At 35.2% G+C, this 16868-nt stretch overlaps 1 protein-coding gene across 3 annotated transcripts in view; it reads right to left on the bottom strand.

Annotated features, from left to right (window-relative positions):
• Nucleotides 1–15510, bottom strand: part of LOC106053172 (ubiquitin-like domain-containing CTD phosphatase 1) — a 108084-nt gene extending 92574 nt beyond the window's left edge. The window contains exons 1-2 of one of the 3 annotated variants that reach the window (XM_056040928.1): nt 15136–15510; nt 7376–7467 (exon numbers count right to left, since the gene is read on the bottom strand). In XM_056040928.1, coding sequence (XP_055896903.1) covers nt 7376–7467; nt 15136–15325 — 282 coding nt within the window. In that variant the 5' untranslated portion in view covers nt 15326–15510. Of the gene's footprint in view, nt 1–7375; nt 7468–9513; nt 9557–15135 lie in introns of those variants that run through there. The other 2 variants (XM_056040919.1, XM_056040935.1) reach the window with 2 other exon arrangements.
• Nucleotides 15511–16868: the final 1358 nt, after the last annotated feature.

Raw genomic sequence — 16868 nt, forward strand, 5'->3', positions numbered from 1 at the left:
TAATTATAAACCTCGGTAAAAAGCTTGGAGTTAGGGCGTGTTGACGGAGGGCCCAGGAGAGATCTGAATGGGGAGATCTGTAAAAGCAGGCCATATCCCTCCACGGGCTGTAGCACCACTGGGATGGATGGATGGATGACAAATGCCGTTATGAACTTCTTATAGTCCGACAGTCAGGCTGGGCAGGGCACGTATCCCGTATGGGGGACGAACATATTTTTCGGCGTAACAGAGGTGCCCCACGGAAACGTTTCTTTAGAAAACTAATGCAATGATTTAAGTCTATTAAGAAAAAATTTGCCATTTTACTTTGTCACAAAGTGCCTGTTTTACCCTATAACGTAGAGATTTGCCTCATTTGATGTTTAGTACTAAAGCCATAATGAATATATACTAATTCCATAATTAAATGTCTGAACGTAACCATCTGAAAAGTAACACTGCAAAGACTTTCTTTTAAGCCAATAATAGTAGGCCTACAATAGTTTTACACAAAAGATGGATTGTAAAACTATAAGACGGATGTGAGCTGTGGTTTGTCTAGACTGTAGGAGGACTAAGAGACTTTATATTTAATCGCCATGTACAATTACATTTAGAACTAACAGAACACTATAGCAACTCTTCAGATTAGTAGTCTTTATCTGATCGTTCATTTTCGTAATTACAACAATAGCCCAATAGTTTTACGCGAAAGAAGCAATGTAAAACGTTAAGACGTGAGCTGTGGTTTTCTATAGGCCTACTGTTGGGGGGACTTTCTATTCTAATCGCCATGTACAATTACATTGAGAACTGACAGAACGAAAAAGCAACTCTTTGGATTGATAGTCTTTACCCGATCGTTCATTTTCGTAATTACAACAATATTCCCAAAATAACTTCGGGTATATATCATTCCTTAACAAATTATTCATCCAAGCGAGGCTCGGTCACCTGATATTGTATAATAAACAGATTTGTTCACTATTTTATACCGAGACAAACAAAATATATATTCTACAGCCCCCCGCTCCCACGAAAAAAAAGTCTTAATAACTTAATAATTTTGACCATTTCATCCATGCATACTGTGAAGTATGGATGGCAGCCTGGTGTTGTGTAATGTTAGAGATTTAACAATAATTAAATAACAAACTTAAATACCAAAAAAATTTCTTCTTCTGTACATGAAAAATATGTCTTAACACAAACACTCATGCAAAACATAAATGTGCACAAATCTTTTTAAAGAAATAATACAATGAACGTACACAATGTATTTCGTGCCAAAATACCTTGGTACTACCCTAGACAATAAAATAATTTTTTTTTTTTGTTTTTAAGTTTTCAATCTCAGTGTAACTGACTAAGAAAAAAAAATTTGTATGAAAATATAAAGGGTTGGGCTCAAACCCCGATGCCGGTTGTAAAATGAAAAAAGACACAAAACGTTGTATGTGAAAACGATATATTTACAGTACTTTCTTGGATGTGTAGGCTACTTTTTGACTAGTTTATTTTAAGAACCCAGCCTTTATCACACACAACTCCAGACACACAATATTTCTAAAACACGTAAAGTTTTAGCATCGATATTGATTTCCTAAGGACGAAAACAAGTTCTAAAAAGTAGTCCAAATTATGGCTAGTCTATTATAAGCCAACCCCCACTGTCCTTCTTGACGGCATTGCTTCCTTCCCCACAAGTTTCCTCAGTCAAGGTTTCTCATAATGTTTCAACCTGTTTGCTCCAAGTAGCCAAAACCTCGCCTACCTTTGAGAGACTTAAGCATTAAAACTGCTTTTTATATGCTTATGAATATAAAAAAATATATATTTTATATTACTATACCATATATTTAAAAAATAACTCATCACAGAAATAGACATAATTTTATTAACTATCAAAAGTTCACTCTTTCCTAGTACCATACCATACCATTATTCTTAACAAGAATGATATGTAGAGACGCACCATAAGAGACTAATTTTGAATGCAACTAAGGGTAACGTCACAATATGTCTGAGATTATAGCTTAGATAAGAAAGAATTTGCTTTGAATTAGCTTTGAACCTTAATATCTTGTTAGTGATGGAGACTAAACTGTTCCTGTTCTGTATTAAAGTTATATTTGGTGTTCATCTGAAGTGCATCCAAAGACATGACGTTTAAATGCGCTCCTCTTTGTTTTTGTTACTTTTGGAGTTCAAAAGAGTCCTAATTCTTTTCTGTCATCATATCTGCCTCCTCTCTACCTTAGTCTGTCTTCATTACCCATCATTCTGTCTCCTTATCTTAAAAATCTCCCAGTTCTTCGTGGACTGCGACAGGTAAGGGAGGATAAAGGGATCCTGGTATTTGAGTAGATGCCTATCTGAAAATAAGTTCTACTAGACCTGAGTCCCACATGGCACACTTTGGGCCAACCGGTTGGTCACGCTAGGCTACCATTATGGGTCATTGACCTATGCTGAAGGGTGGTGGCTAGAGGGTCAAACATGGAGCTGCTGTATCTGCCACATGCCCAATGCAGCAACTGACTATAGAACCTGTATAGCCCTGGCAAGCTCATTCTGAACATTCGAGAGGTTCTTCACCTTGTTGGATTGCGGATGGGAATCACAGCTGCTGAATAGACATAAAAATACATGACAAAAAAAAAAAAAAACTAAACAACTACTTTCCCCAGTTGTAAGTCTTTGCAAGAAATATAGATTCGAAGAAAATAGGAGGAGGCCACGAGAAGCTGTGCTAACTGGCTATCATTTCTGGTGGTCAGGTGCACAGAAGAGGGAAAAAGCCTGACAAAGATTAGCCCTTTTCTCATCTACAAGGTGCTGAAGGCAGTAGTGGGAGAGCCCAAAAGTGTGTCTAAGCTTCATAAATCATGATAGTAAGTTACACTCTGGTGGGCTTTTACGATGCAGAAGACAAGTGATCTCACCAGCAGAGATCTGCTGGAATATTCTGAGAAGGAAACAGTGGAAGGAATTGAAGGAGTCATCCATGCCCAGAGTTAGTTAAGGCAGGATACCTGAGTTCCAGTGAGGCCCTACATAGCTAACCCCATGAGGTACTTTGAGTGCCAGGGTTACGGACACAGCGCAGCAGTCTGCAAAGACACTGTGTGTGCTAGATTTACTGGAGAGGGTCATGAGGACAAAGGCTTCACAGCCTAGTTCCCAAGGGTCCAATAGACTTGACAAAGAACTACCCCAATGCTGTGGTTCAGATAGAAAAGTCCATAGCCACACAGATTGACACATTGACCCTTCCAACTCCTCCTCAGAAGAAAAGACCGCCACGAAGCACACCTCCAAAACGGAGTGAGAGCCCTGTTATGAAGGTCATGCTAAATAACAGATTCTCTGTGCTCGCTTATAAAGGCATGGAGACTAAGCAGCTTGAGAAAACCATCACTCCGGAAGAATCCAGAGACAACATGTCAGACTCAAGTCCTCCACTGGCAAAGTCCTGTCCAAGAAGTTTCGATCATCGATCTTTCTCCTCCTAGAGACAAATTAGTGGGAGTGACAACTGATGGTGCCATAAGTATGGTTGACAGAAAGAGTTATTCAAAAAGTTGTCAGGTTAAATGGAACCGAGACAAAATCTCTGTTTCAAGCTTTCAGTTTGGACTATGTGATGATGATCGTGTTCAGATTGAACAATGTTTGCCATTTCAAAAATCCATATGCTTCCAATGTGTCAAGTGCCCAGACAGAGCTGGAAATGTAACGGATTGACTTACAAAGCTGGACGTTCCTGCTTGACAAATTTCAAGTGATGAAGACAACTGATATATAATCCGTGTTGCTTGCAGAAACTTTTCTAAATCTCAAAAAAAAAAAAAAAAAGTGTTAACTGTCATAGTTTGTTTGTTTTGAGTGTGTGACTGTGTATGGAAAGGCCAGTTGACCTTTATTGTACATGGATGAGTGAACAGCGAAAAAAGTGTGTAAGTCAGGACTGGGTGGAAATGGGACAGAAAAAAAACAGGCTGCAGGAGTGAAGAATAAGAATGTATAACGAATAAAGTGGTGAGTTGATTGAGAATATAGTTTTTTTGTAAAGCGTGTCCATTACATGGTGTCAGAAGGACCGACTCAACCCGCCACAACAGCTGGAATTTAATGGCAAAATAGCAGAAAACTGGAGAAGGTTCATGCAATCTTTTGAGATATATACAATAGCAAGTGGATTGGATACAAAAAGCAGAAAAGTACAGACTAAGACATTATTGCATGTGATCCGCCAAGAATCAGTACAAGTATATAACACTTTCCGATGGAAAGTCCAATTCGATCAAATTCTGCAACAGACTGAAACCGTCCGTTGTTTTATTTTCCAAAATGAATTTGTCTGGCATTTCGCAGGCTTTAAAACCAATTCGTCTGATTTGATGGGATTAAACAAGCTAGCTTTTGGATTCCTTATCTGGCCAACATTCTCCTTTTTCTTCTTTGTTCTCATTATTATGTTGGAGCATTCAGATGACTAGACCACTCTATGAGATTAACTGTGCAGTGGTTTCCAAATCAGTTTTGGTTAATATCGGGCTTTAAGGACAGTTCAAATGTACAGGACAATCTGTTATAAGAAACAATGATGGCAGTTCCCTCCCCCTCTCAAGGCAGCTAATGTATTCAATGGAACAGCAAGTGCCAATACAGTTAGGGATCAGAGGGTTGTAGGTTCTGCCAGGGTGTAGCACTGTGTGCTGCAAACTGCTTAAGGGTTGTCAGCTCTTGATTTTTCATCAGGTTTGATTCCCAAAACCTTTCACATGTTTGGGTATAGCTACAAGGCAGCAGAGGTTTAAATTAAGTTTCTGTTTTCCTTCTCCTATGGGAGTAGCAAGCCAAGGCTAACGTGCACCCCCCTGCTCAAAGCTTACTGGTTTAGGAGCTAGTTAGTCACCATTTCCTCTTCTCCTGTTAGTGTAAAAAAAAAGTTCCTCCGGACACAATATTTGAGTCACACGGGAAGGCCAGGAGTTGGATTGGCTGTCAGAGGATAGATCCATACTACTAAAGCATTTTAAAGGTAGTGGGGTACTTATATCCATTACCAGTTCTATCAATAACAACCTTATGGAACCGCATTCCATATAGGTTAGTTTTAAATCTATTGTAATGACTTAACTATCAAGGATCTCTGAAAACAATGTACCATACAACACAACCAACTCTGTCTCCAAAATGGCGTAACTCTTTTATGTCTAAAAAAAATCCCAGCCAATACTGTACAATTGGCAACATATAACACTGACTATACAGATGCTTCACTGTAGGTGACCATACTGCCGTATACACTCTGCATGGCTGTACCAAACACTACTGGCCTCCCGTCTCATCCTGAACCTGCATTGGGTTCAATTGTTCCAGACCGACTGCACACTGGACTCACTGTACCGGACTTAATCTTGAATCGTGACCTTGTTTCGTACTCATGAAGTGTTTTGACTTTGAATCCGAACCGTCTTGACTGTGACACCTTCGCTCATTATATAGAATCCCCGAAAACCTTCTCAAAACCAGCAGAACATCGCTCGTCTTTTATGGATGATTACATGTCCATATCCAACAAGACTGGCATAAGTACTGTTCACAACACATATCTTTCTTGAAGCGCCGCCACTTCGCCACTATTAATTTGTCACAGTTGACTGCTTGCCTAGCGCTAGTCAGTGTTATGTGTGTCAGCTGATTACATACACACAATTAGCACTATCCGCGTCGCCACCAGTTATAAAAGTATTATATTGTAACAAGTTTCACTACCCATGCTCCCTGCAAACTGCTCCAAACGACACTACCATCTTAAAAGAGCTTCACAACTCAGGGCTCCAAAATAGTTTTATGTCCAATAAACCACAGCCAATACAGTACTATTGGCAACACGTAGTACTGACTGTACAAAAGTTCTGCCGCGGAAATCTGAACTACCATATCAACTCTGTACTGTGTGGCAAGAACTCTACTGGCTTCTCTGTACCTTGTTGAACTCTGTCATAACGTAACAGACTCAGATACCTTCGCTCTTTATATAGGGTCTCTACTGGCCTTCCAGAAACTGATGGAATGTTGCTAAACCATTCTGGTTGATCACATAACTACATCCGACGTGACTGGTCTGAGTACTATTCACAACACAGATGTCTCTTGAAACTTCGACAGTCATCGTCACGGCTGACTGCCCATCTAGTTCTGACCTAGGACGATTTGCGTCGGCTGAGTAAGCTCATCTACTTCCCCTATTCACACCAGAGTTATAAGAATATAAATGTTGATATAGTTTTAATGTATACAGGTTGCAATCGGAATGCAGGAGTAAATCTATATACAGATCTTTTTAAATTCTTGCCTTATTGTTGTTGGCGGTCATTGACTTGTAGCACCAAACTACTGGTAGACAACTAAACCACTTGTAGGAGTATTATATTTTTACTTAAAAGCTTGAAAAAAAACAGCTTCTTTGTGAACAAAACAAAATACAACTTTTATTACACTATAGACACACTTCACTTCAGATGAAATTAAATAAACTTACATTTTAAACAACTCTTAACTCCCTATCAAAACATGTCTTTACTCTTTACACTCTGGCATTCCTAAGACAGCTTTCAACAATGCAACTTATCCTGCATTATTCAAACTGCATAGCCACCAACCAATCACTAACTTCTCACCACAGCAACACACACTCCATAACATCCTTCATCTTTGCCTTCAAAAATTGAAATATATTATAGTATATATATAGGTGTGTGGTTTTATTTATAATATAGTTTTCGAAACTAACTAGGTAAAAATTAACTTTTTGTAATTTCTTTTACAAATAAATTTGGCTAAATGTGACCGCCACATATTAAATTGTTACTTTTTACTTGCAGCAACATAGCCCATTATGTTTACACTTTTGCAGATGTTGGTGAAGGCATCTTTGATGTATGTATATATATGTATGTATTTCTGTATGTCCAGCATAGAAATCAAAAACATTTGATCAATCTTAATAAAACTTGGCATAAATGTTCCTTAAATCATGTGAAGACTGTAGTGTATGTCCCTCCCAGAACCCAGAGCCCAAAAATTTTAAAAGTTAGCTAAATTTATCTTTGTTAAAAAACTAAGCTTTTTAACAAATCGGGTAAACTGGTTTTCACAGTGTTTTATATCTGATATGAGTGTGTAAACCCATTTTTATCCTCTACTTTTATTTTCATGGCAAAATTTAAAAAAATGAACATTTGACATGTTTGACATTGATGAAAATCCAATCCACTAGATCCTTAATACCAAAACTAGGGCTCACTAGGCAATGGGTCATATCCTGCTATCAAATGAAAATAGTGTGACAAAGGTCTTTTTAATGTGTATTTTTACTTACGATTTCCTTTTCTTTTGTACCCATCAAAATAATTTTCATATTAGACCTTAGTTTCAATGCACTAAGTGGTGTGTCATCTGTCAAATCACTAGCTGTAGAAGAATGAAAGAAATAAATTTGAAATTTTTGAAATCCTGTTGTATATTTAATTATTAAATGAAGAATTTTGAGCTTGAACTATCACTTTAGTTTAAATTTTTTACAATTTTTAAATATAAATTTACTACATACAATTCTTAGTTCTAGCCACTAATTCTCCCATTTGCCGTGGACATTAAAATATAAAAATTTAGCCTTTGGAAATTTTCTTAGTCTAGAACAACTAAGCCATTTGCAAGATCGAAACCGCAGCAGCTAAATTTACACAAAAAAAATATATTTTTTAATCACAATTCTGTATTTGACAGCTAACACTTTTATGTCTAAAGTACAAAACAATAATTCCTTCCACTTGAGCACTTTTTTGGTGTGAAGCTTTCTTTTGTTCCATTTAGTTATTTATGTATATTTCTTCACAGTTCCAAGTCTTTAATGTAATTCTCCTTTAGATGTAGATAATTGTCAGAGTGAATGTGAGGGACTATCCTTAGTTCATCAAGATGATCAAATGTGTTTTTACATCTGTGTATGTAGAACAATTTAAGACTACATCTAGATCAGCGGTTCTCAACCTTTTCAGCTCCGCGACCCCCTAATACAATTTTCCAATAGGCTGCGATCCACAACCATTAGTTTTTTTTTGTTCATTGGCTTAGGTAAATGTGATTTAGCTAGTGTTAAATTTCCTTCACAACGTGATTAGATCTTCTCCATAGAAACGTCTCATCCAGCAATGGCGTTACGACACATTTAATGAACATACTTTAGTTGTTAAAAAAAGTATTCTGCAACAATGAAAATGTGGTCCTCAACAAATATTTTCAAAAAAAAAAAGTAACTACCAATAAAAAAAACATGTACCGGTATATGTTCAATGATGATACATTCACTTAAAGTCTCATTCGTATACCCTGGCTAAATGTCATGTTCTTTGTTATTCCTACTTTTTATTTTATTGATACTTGGCGATCACTTCACAATTTGTTTAATAATAATATAATCTGAATAATTTTCCGATCCTATGGCATTTAAAAGATAAATATATATCGACTTTAGTACAAATATGCTTGTTACAACACGTTAGAGACACACAAAAAATATATATAAGAAAAAAAACTTCCGATGAAAAATATTCTACAGCAAAAATTAACAGTCCTAAAAATTATCACAGTGAATACTGGGCCTATAAAAAGTGTGTGTGTGTGTTATGTGTTTTTATTTTTGGGGACAAAAAAAAAGGGGGGTGGTATAATAAGATAGGTAATTCTAAATAAGGTGCCTCTCTAGATCTATGACTAACAAAATGATACTAAATATGTAAAGAGTAGTCAAAGTTGTGAATAGAAATCTATAGTATTGTAATACTGGCAGTTCCACTGAATATACAAGGGCCAAAAAGTGTAATGTAAGGGGAGGGATATTTCATTACAAATAGTGTTTGTGTGTGTTTTTGGGGGGCATTATAATGCAGGTGAATAAGAAATGTTTATGCATACTCCATGATAGGTTTGATTAAAGGATGAAAAAATAAAGAGGACTTGCAGAATTTGAGGACTAGAAAATTGTTTTAGCTGTGGGGTAGCGTTGTTATGTGGGCCATTTTATTAATGGATTTAAAAGTGTTCAAGGCGATTTACACATTTACCAATTATTTCAACAGTAGTGTAGTTCGAAAATAAAGTATAGTTATGCCTTCTTAGAAGTCAAGGACAGCTGTTTCATTTGAATATACAATAGGTTATTCTAAAAAAATTGCCTTTCTAGATCTATGACTGTAAAAATAAAAAAAATATATATTTAAATAATGGACAATAATAATAGACTTTGCACAAATTTTAGGAAATTTTCTACACTCATGTTTGTGAATTGCCGTGTCATGGAGATCCAAATAAGAAATCAACACCACCTCAACATCCCTAATAATAGGAAGTATTTACAGACCACCAAATTCTAGTTGAGAGTACATACAAGAACTATGTAATCAGTTAACTACACTTAAAGAAAAAAATAAAAATGCAGTTTTTTGGATTTCAATCTACCTGATATAAATTGGAAAACACTAACCATAGATAAACACCAAAACCCTAAGTACATAAATTAGCTTTTCATAGAAACTTTACATAACCAAAGTTTAGATCAAATCATTAAAAAACCAACTAGATTAAACAACACATTAGATCTCTTCTTAACCAACAGACCTGGATTAGTAGTAGATTATGATATTATCCCTGGTCTATCAGACCATGATATCATTAAAATACACAGTCAGATAAAAGCAGTAGCCAATACAAAACCCAAAAGAAATATCTTACTCTGGAATAAATGCAACCTAACACAACTACGCCAAGCTGCATTAAACTTTCAACAAACATTCTTATCAGAAAAAAACAGTAACCAACCAGTCGATGACCTATGGAATTTCATTAAAAACCATCTTAAAAACATTATAGAAAATCATATACCAATTAAATACACATCAAACAAAATAAATAAATTCTGGTTTAATAATAGATTAAAGAAGCTTTGTAAACAGAAGGAAAACCTAAATAGAAAATTTAAAGAAACTTAGGCAGAAAGAGTTTATAAAAAGTGCATAAAAATTAAACACCTAACCCAAAAAGTAAGCAGACAGCTGCAGATTGAATACATAAACAATGTAATATCTAAAGATAACAACAAAACGGTCATAACTTAAGTCTAAGAAAATGGAAACAACAGGCATCGCACCGATAAAAGGAGAAGATAACTTAACACATAATGATAATAAAACTAAAGCTAACATCCTAAATAAATACTTTGCATCAGCATTCTAAGCCCCAGGAGACAAAGACATATTACTTAATTTAAACCAAGTAGACAATGTAGGAGATATAGATGTACAAAAAAAATGGAATCCAAAAACTATTAGCCAACATTAAACCGAATAAAGCATCTGGACCTGATGATATTCCAGCTAGACTACTCAAAGAACTAAGCAATGAGCTATCACCAGTGTTCAAAATACTTTTTAAGGCATTCCTTAACCAGGGCAGAGTACCAAAGGACAGAAAGAAGCTTATGTCACCCCCCTATTTAAAAAAGGAGAAAAATCTGACCCAGGAAACTACAGACCAGTATCACTTACCAGCATCACATGTAAAATCCTAGAGTACATAATACGTAACAACATCATAAACCACTTAGACAAACATAATGTCCTTACTCCATACAAAAAGGCTCTAGAAAATATAGATAATGTGAAACACAACTAATAGGACTAATTGATGATTTTTCAAAAGGTTTAGATCGTACTAAACTAGATTTTTCCAAGATCCATTGCACCAGTGGACTAAGGATTTTCAGATAGGGAGAGAACAAACTGTAATAATAAATGGCTCCAAATCAACACCAATAACAGTAAACTCAGGTATACCTCAAGGAACAGTCTTAGGTCCACTACTATTTTTAATTTACATAAATGGTTTAACAAGTGGCATTAGTTCAGGAACAAAAGTCAGAATATTTGCAGACCATTGCATAATATACAGAACAATAAAAACAACACAAGAAATTTTACAAAGAGAGATGAATTACAGATATGGGAATCAAATTGGAGCATGAAAAATGTCTGTTATTAAGAGTAACAAAAAAACTAAAACAAATTAATTCCACTTATCTTATTCATAGTAAACCAGACTAAAAATGCAAAATACCTAGGTGTTATAATAAATGAAAAACTGTCATGGAATCCCCATATTGACGAAACTATCAAAAAATCAAACAAAGCATTAGGGTTTATTAAAGAAATTTCTATAAATCAAATAAGAACATGAAACTAAAATGTTATTTAACCTTGGTTAGGCCAATAATAGAATTATATGCATCCATTTGACTAGAGTAACACCTTTAGTAAAATCACTAAATTTAGAAAGCCTTCAGAATAGAAGACTTAGAAGTTAAGTAGCAATCTTCAAATACAAAAACAAAATTTAATAAAATACTCAGAAAGACACAAAGATAAAGGCTCATTCCTCGTTCCATATGCTAGAAAAAATGTGTACAAATGCTCTTTCTTCCCTAGCGCTATAAGATCATGGAATGGGTTGCCTGAGCTAGCCAGGAAAACCAGTGACTTGGCAAAATTTAGGTCATTGGTTAATATGCATGACTAAATGCATGACATGTAGGACGTAATCATCTTCTTTTTTGAAGTAACGTTTGTATCATATATATGATATAAAGATAAGAAGTTGTGTAATTCTTTTAAGTAGAAATTAATAATATTTAGTATTTTTCTTTAAATAATGTTACAAATTAATTACACTACATGAGATTTACTGCACTTATACACACAAAATGGATGCAAGCCACTATTGTTTGTACATTAAGATGACAAAACTTTGACAGCTTTTTCAAAGTAACATTTACATCTGTATTTAGTAAGATAAGCTTTCATTTCTTGCCCTTGGAATCTAGCTTTTTATATCTGGTCTAAGCAGTTAGAACATTTGATTTTAACTAGTAGACATGAAGGGAAATGCTTTAGAGTTTAGAACTTTAGAGGAAGAGAATATACAACAACAGAATTGCATATTTTAAGGAGATTAATTTAAGGCTTAGGACTTCACTGTATGACACACTTTTTTTTATAGCAAACATACCAGTTGTATGCAAGAAGTGGATCTTTAGACCTAAGTTTATGTCTAGGGCACTGCCATATTGGGCTATTGAAACATACATTAGTTATATGATCTAGATCTAAATATACAGATAGACTATATATATATATATATTTCTCACTATAAGATCTACATCTAGAATCTAGATTTAAGTCAATTATCTACTAATCTATATATTTACTAGTCATATAGTACCAGTGGCCCACGGGTCTTGATTTGCGTATCACAGATATAGTCACTGAGAGTGTTTTGGAAACAATTAAACAAAATAATAATGTTATAAGTAAATCAAATAAGTGAATGAATATAGCTAATTGACCTAAATCCTTTTTTTTTTAAATAAAAACATTTTTTGTAGGCCTACATATATTATATTTAGATCTAGAATTCTAGATCTAGAGATACTATTATAATAGATGTGGATCTACTATTATAAATATGAGTGAAATCAGGGCTCAATAAGCTTATTAATAATTGTATGATAGTACATTTAATATCCCTCATATAGAACCTCATGTAGCCTGTCCAATCATAGTGTGTTTACATAGCGCATGTTAGGTGTGGGCAATGCATGAATGGAACTATTAAAATGTGTGTCAACAAGTCAGGGAAAGGGGGGCAAGAGAGAAAAGCAGTTAAGACACTGTATGAAGAGATCATCAATAACTGATCGATCATTAAAATGTGATGTCAGCCTCAAATAGAGTCTTTTAAGAATATTGTGCTTCTAGATCTAGTAGTGTGGCACCGGGTGTATAACTTTTATATTTTTTTTTTTACCAAAAAGCTCAATGCGCTGCAATGACAAACCTTTGAAACAAAGGATAAAATAAAAACAATAACACACAAACACAGTAATTCGCACAATACGTCCCTCTCTTAGTCTGTCTACACCTTCTTTCCCGGTCTCTCTCCTTACACAATTCCACTTCCCAACATTCACACATTTTCCGTTCAAAGTAACAAATTTCAAGACTAAATCCAAGCGCAACCATCAGATCAACAAACAACAAAAACAGTTCAGTGATAGCACAACACACAGGCATAAGCCAGGCCATTAACGCAGCATCAAAACATTTTTCTAGTTGCTGTGAGAACAATGTTAAGGGGAAATGGGGAGGAGCCAATAATTGATCAACCTAGTACCAACGGTCAAGCCGTTTTAGGTCAACCAGGTAAACTGTTGTCCTCCAATGGCTTGGGGATGGCGGGATTATCTATAGGGAACACAATTCACAAGCTACCAAGACCAAGCTTATAAAGCTCTCCCCCCAATAAATAATATCTCTGGACTAATAAGGGTCTCATATTATCTCAAAATAGCTTCTCTGGTCTTTTCAAGACATTCAACTAAATAAGTACTGGTACAGTAATGTCTGTAATTCGGTACTGGGCTTAGAGTCTTGCAGTTATATGTGTATCGTCAGTTTCTAAGCAAAGATGGGCGATGTGGAGCATAAGAAAATGTCTAGATGATCTGTCTTGACACTGCCTAAAAAGAAAACGATAATAATAACCAAATTATTAGATTATACCACTTTTAATACACCATACTCCTCATGTGTCTTCGAGAGTTTGAGATGTTTGATTCTTGAAGGTAGCGGTAAAAAAATGTTTGAAACTTAAAGATCTTGAAAGCATCAACATGACCCACTTTAACATCAAATCTAATATTAACTACGGGTAAAACATCTAATTTTATAGAAAAATGGATGTCGAGTCCATAGATAAAGTTTTTTCCTAGGTCTAACCCTTACGGAGATATACAAATTCAAACATAAAAAATGTTGGCAACTGAGCTTTTAATTAACTTGTTGGAGTGGTGTCTTTACTCTAGAATTTCTAGATCTAGTAATCTAGTCTAGATTTTTTTTCGAAATCTATTTAATCTAGTCTTAGAGGAGGCTCTTAAATTTGGGACACCCCATCAAATTCTCCTTCTTTGAACGCGTCGCTTTTTTTGTTTGTAATTCATTTGTTTTTATGTTTGGAGTAAAAATCGACGTTTCGGGACTGTGCATGTCCAAGTTCCGGTATTTTTGTTCTGCTTTTCCAAAGCAGATGGCAGTTTTTTAGATTCTCGGTAACCATGTATGTAAAGCTATTGTTTTAACCTCCCCGGCAATTCACACCCATATAAGGGATGAGGGCTATATTATGAGCCAGTTTGATCATAGGCTGATGGGCATATCAAAATAAGCTTCCAAACATCTTGAGAAAGACATTCCAATCACATTTATACTGTTAGCTGTTAAATAAAATTTAAAAAGGAGCTGTCCCAACAAATAATAATGAATTTAACTCATTCTCCTTCATTGGACATGGAAAAATCTTAATAAAAAATATTATTGGGATTAATAAATCTATGATTTTTTCAATGAATAAACATGACCTAGATAAGATATTCTAAAAGATATAATATTTATGAATGAAAAAAAAAAGTGTGGGTTGCTAATTTGAAGCCAGAGACCATGCCCTCTGCAGATGATCACACCAGGTGAGCTGGCGGTGAGGAGAGAAGCTAAGCGTGTAGTGTCACAAACTATCAAACAGGCAGTGGAGGAAAGGGGGGAGAGAGTCATGAAAAGAATTATAAGCATCTATGGGAGGGAGGGGGTGTTAAGGTGTAACAAAACGAAGATCCAAATTATGAAAACAAGAAGAGGGTCCATGGATGATAATTAAAAGAAAGAGAGCTATTTTTATTGTACATTAGTTGAAGAATAAGAATCTGATTTGTTTGTTTTTTTGTAAGTTAAACCTTCACCAAATAAAAGTTTCCAAAAGTCAGTGTTCAGATATAAGAATCTAGAAATCCTTTACCATAGATCTAGATCTACTAAGAGTGTCTCAGTCACTGAGATAGAGTCAATACAATACTTGTCAATAGATAGAGACGTCAGTCACACTCAAACTAGTGACTAACTACTAAACTAGTCAAACTGAGTCGCAGTACTAGTACTCACAGTCACATGTCAGGTGGAGTGGTGGAGGTCTACCTACGCTTTATTTTTAGCCCAAGCAATTTTTGTCGACTGGGTTGAATACCAGTGTTTTTATAAATTGCATCCTTCAGATCTTTAACTGTGTCTGTGCTGGAAAAGCCAGAAATTTTATACTCTTCTTTGCAAAATTTAATAATAAGATCAAGAGCTAGAAAATCGAGATCTGAATCTCCCACGTCGTTCGCCATTTTTTCTCCTAAGAAATCTCAAAAAAGACCTTTTAAAAAATAAAGTTTTATTTAAATCTAGATCTATATAGATCATAGACATAGATCTAGATTATAATAGACTGGACTGGACAATACAGAAGATAAGATCTAGATCTAGATTTAAAACTATACTCTATTATCAAGGGAAAAATGTGAAGAAAAAAAAAGATTTGTATGAGTTATACAGCAGTTATGAGCAGTATAAAAGTAAAAGTATTTTTTTCAACCATAACCTATATAATTAAAAGAACCTTTCCTATATTATTAGTTCAGGGTGACCGTCGTTTGAATAATTTGTTGAGGAAATATTTAGGCCTACTCATTTTGGATCTCTTAAAGACTCACAATTTGAAAATTTGCTTTCGTGTTCTTTAGTTCTAAATGCCAATGTACATGGCGATTAGAAAAGAAAGTCTATTAAGTCCCCATACAGAACATTTGCAAAAGGCAGTCTTTTTTTTTTTAATTGTGAGCTGAAATTGCTTTGACTGACACAGAAGAGGGTATAGGCCTATCTGACTGCAGGCGGCTTCAGAACGAGATAGCTGGAGATTTGTTATAAAGGCATCGGGACACACAAAAGAAAATCCACTGCCAAGGACAGACGTAGACGGCGAAAAGAAAATCTAAATCGACCACCGGCATATAATGGTTATGTTTTCGTTGGATGTGGCAAACTATGTGGGTCGCAGCTAGTGCTGCGTAGCCACGTAAAATACTGCACTCCTCCTTAAACATAGGACTCAAAGACAAGGTTTGTATAAGGGCATCAAGGAAACCTGCTTCCTGACAGTGGCGTCACTAGGTTTGGTGTCAGGGCCGGTCTTAGGCCACTGCAACCTATGCGGTCGCAGTGGGCCCCGCGATACTTTTATGTGTAATTATTAATTGCAAAATATATACAAAAAATTCCTGGAAATAACCTGCACTTATTAAAATTTCCTGAAAACTCATTAAAAATAGACAAAATTATCATTTGTGTGTGTCATTCATTATGGAACACGCCATTCCTACGCGCGATTAAAAAAAAAAAGACAGTGTCAGCTTTCTTGCTATAAAATGTAATAATCGAACGAATTTTCCCCATAACCGAAAGTTCCAATACCGTATTTACTTTTATAGTCACTGGCATATAAATATGCCATAGGTTGCAAATTTGGTAAAGTAAAATTAACTTGATCGCAATTTTGTACTTAGAAAAGAATGAATAAAATGCAAAGCCGAATTTATTTTCTAATACAAAATCTTAAATTTTACTTATTATCCTTTTTCACACCCACACTAGGCCCCGCGCAATTAGTTTCGCATAGGGTCCCGCAATCGCTAGGACCGGCCCGGTAAGCTCAGGGTGTCACCACCCCTTCCAAGGAAAAAAAATCTCCCCCTAGGAAATAAATAAAACTGTATGCTAATTCATTGATTGTTACACCCGAAAATGATTTTTGATTCTATGTCGTTTTTTTTTTTGATATGTTATTTAAAGTAATTACATAAATTTAAAATGTACAATTATTGATTTGAA

Source organism: Biomphalaria glabrata, chromosome 1 (assembly GCF_947242115.1).
Source record: "Biomphalaria glabrata chromosome 1, xgBioGlab47.1, whole genome shotgun sequence".
Taxonomy (NCBI): Eukaryota; Metazoa; Mollusca; class Gastropoda; family Planorbidae; genus Biomphalaria; species Biomphalaria glabrata.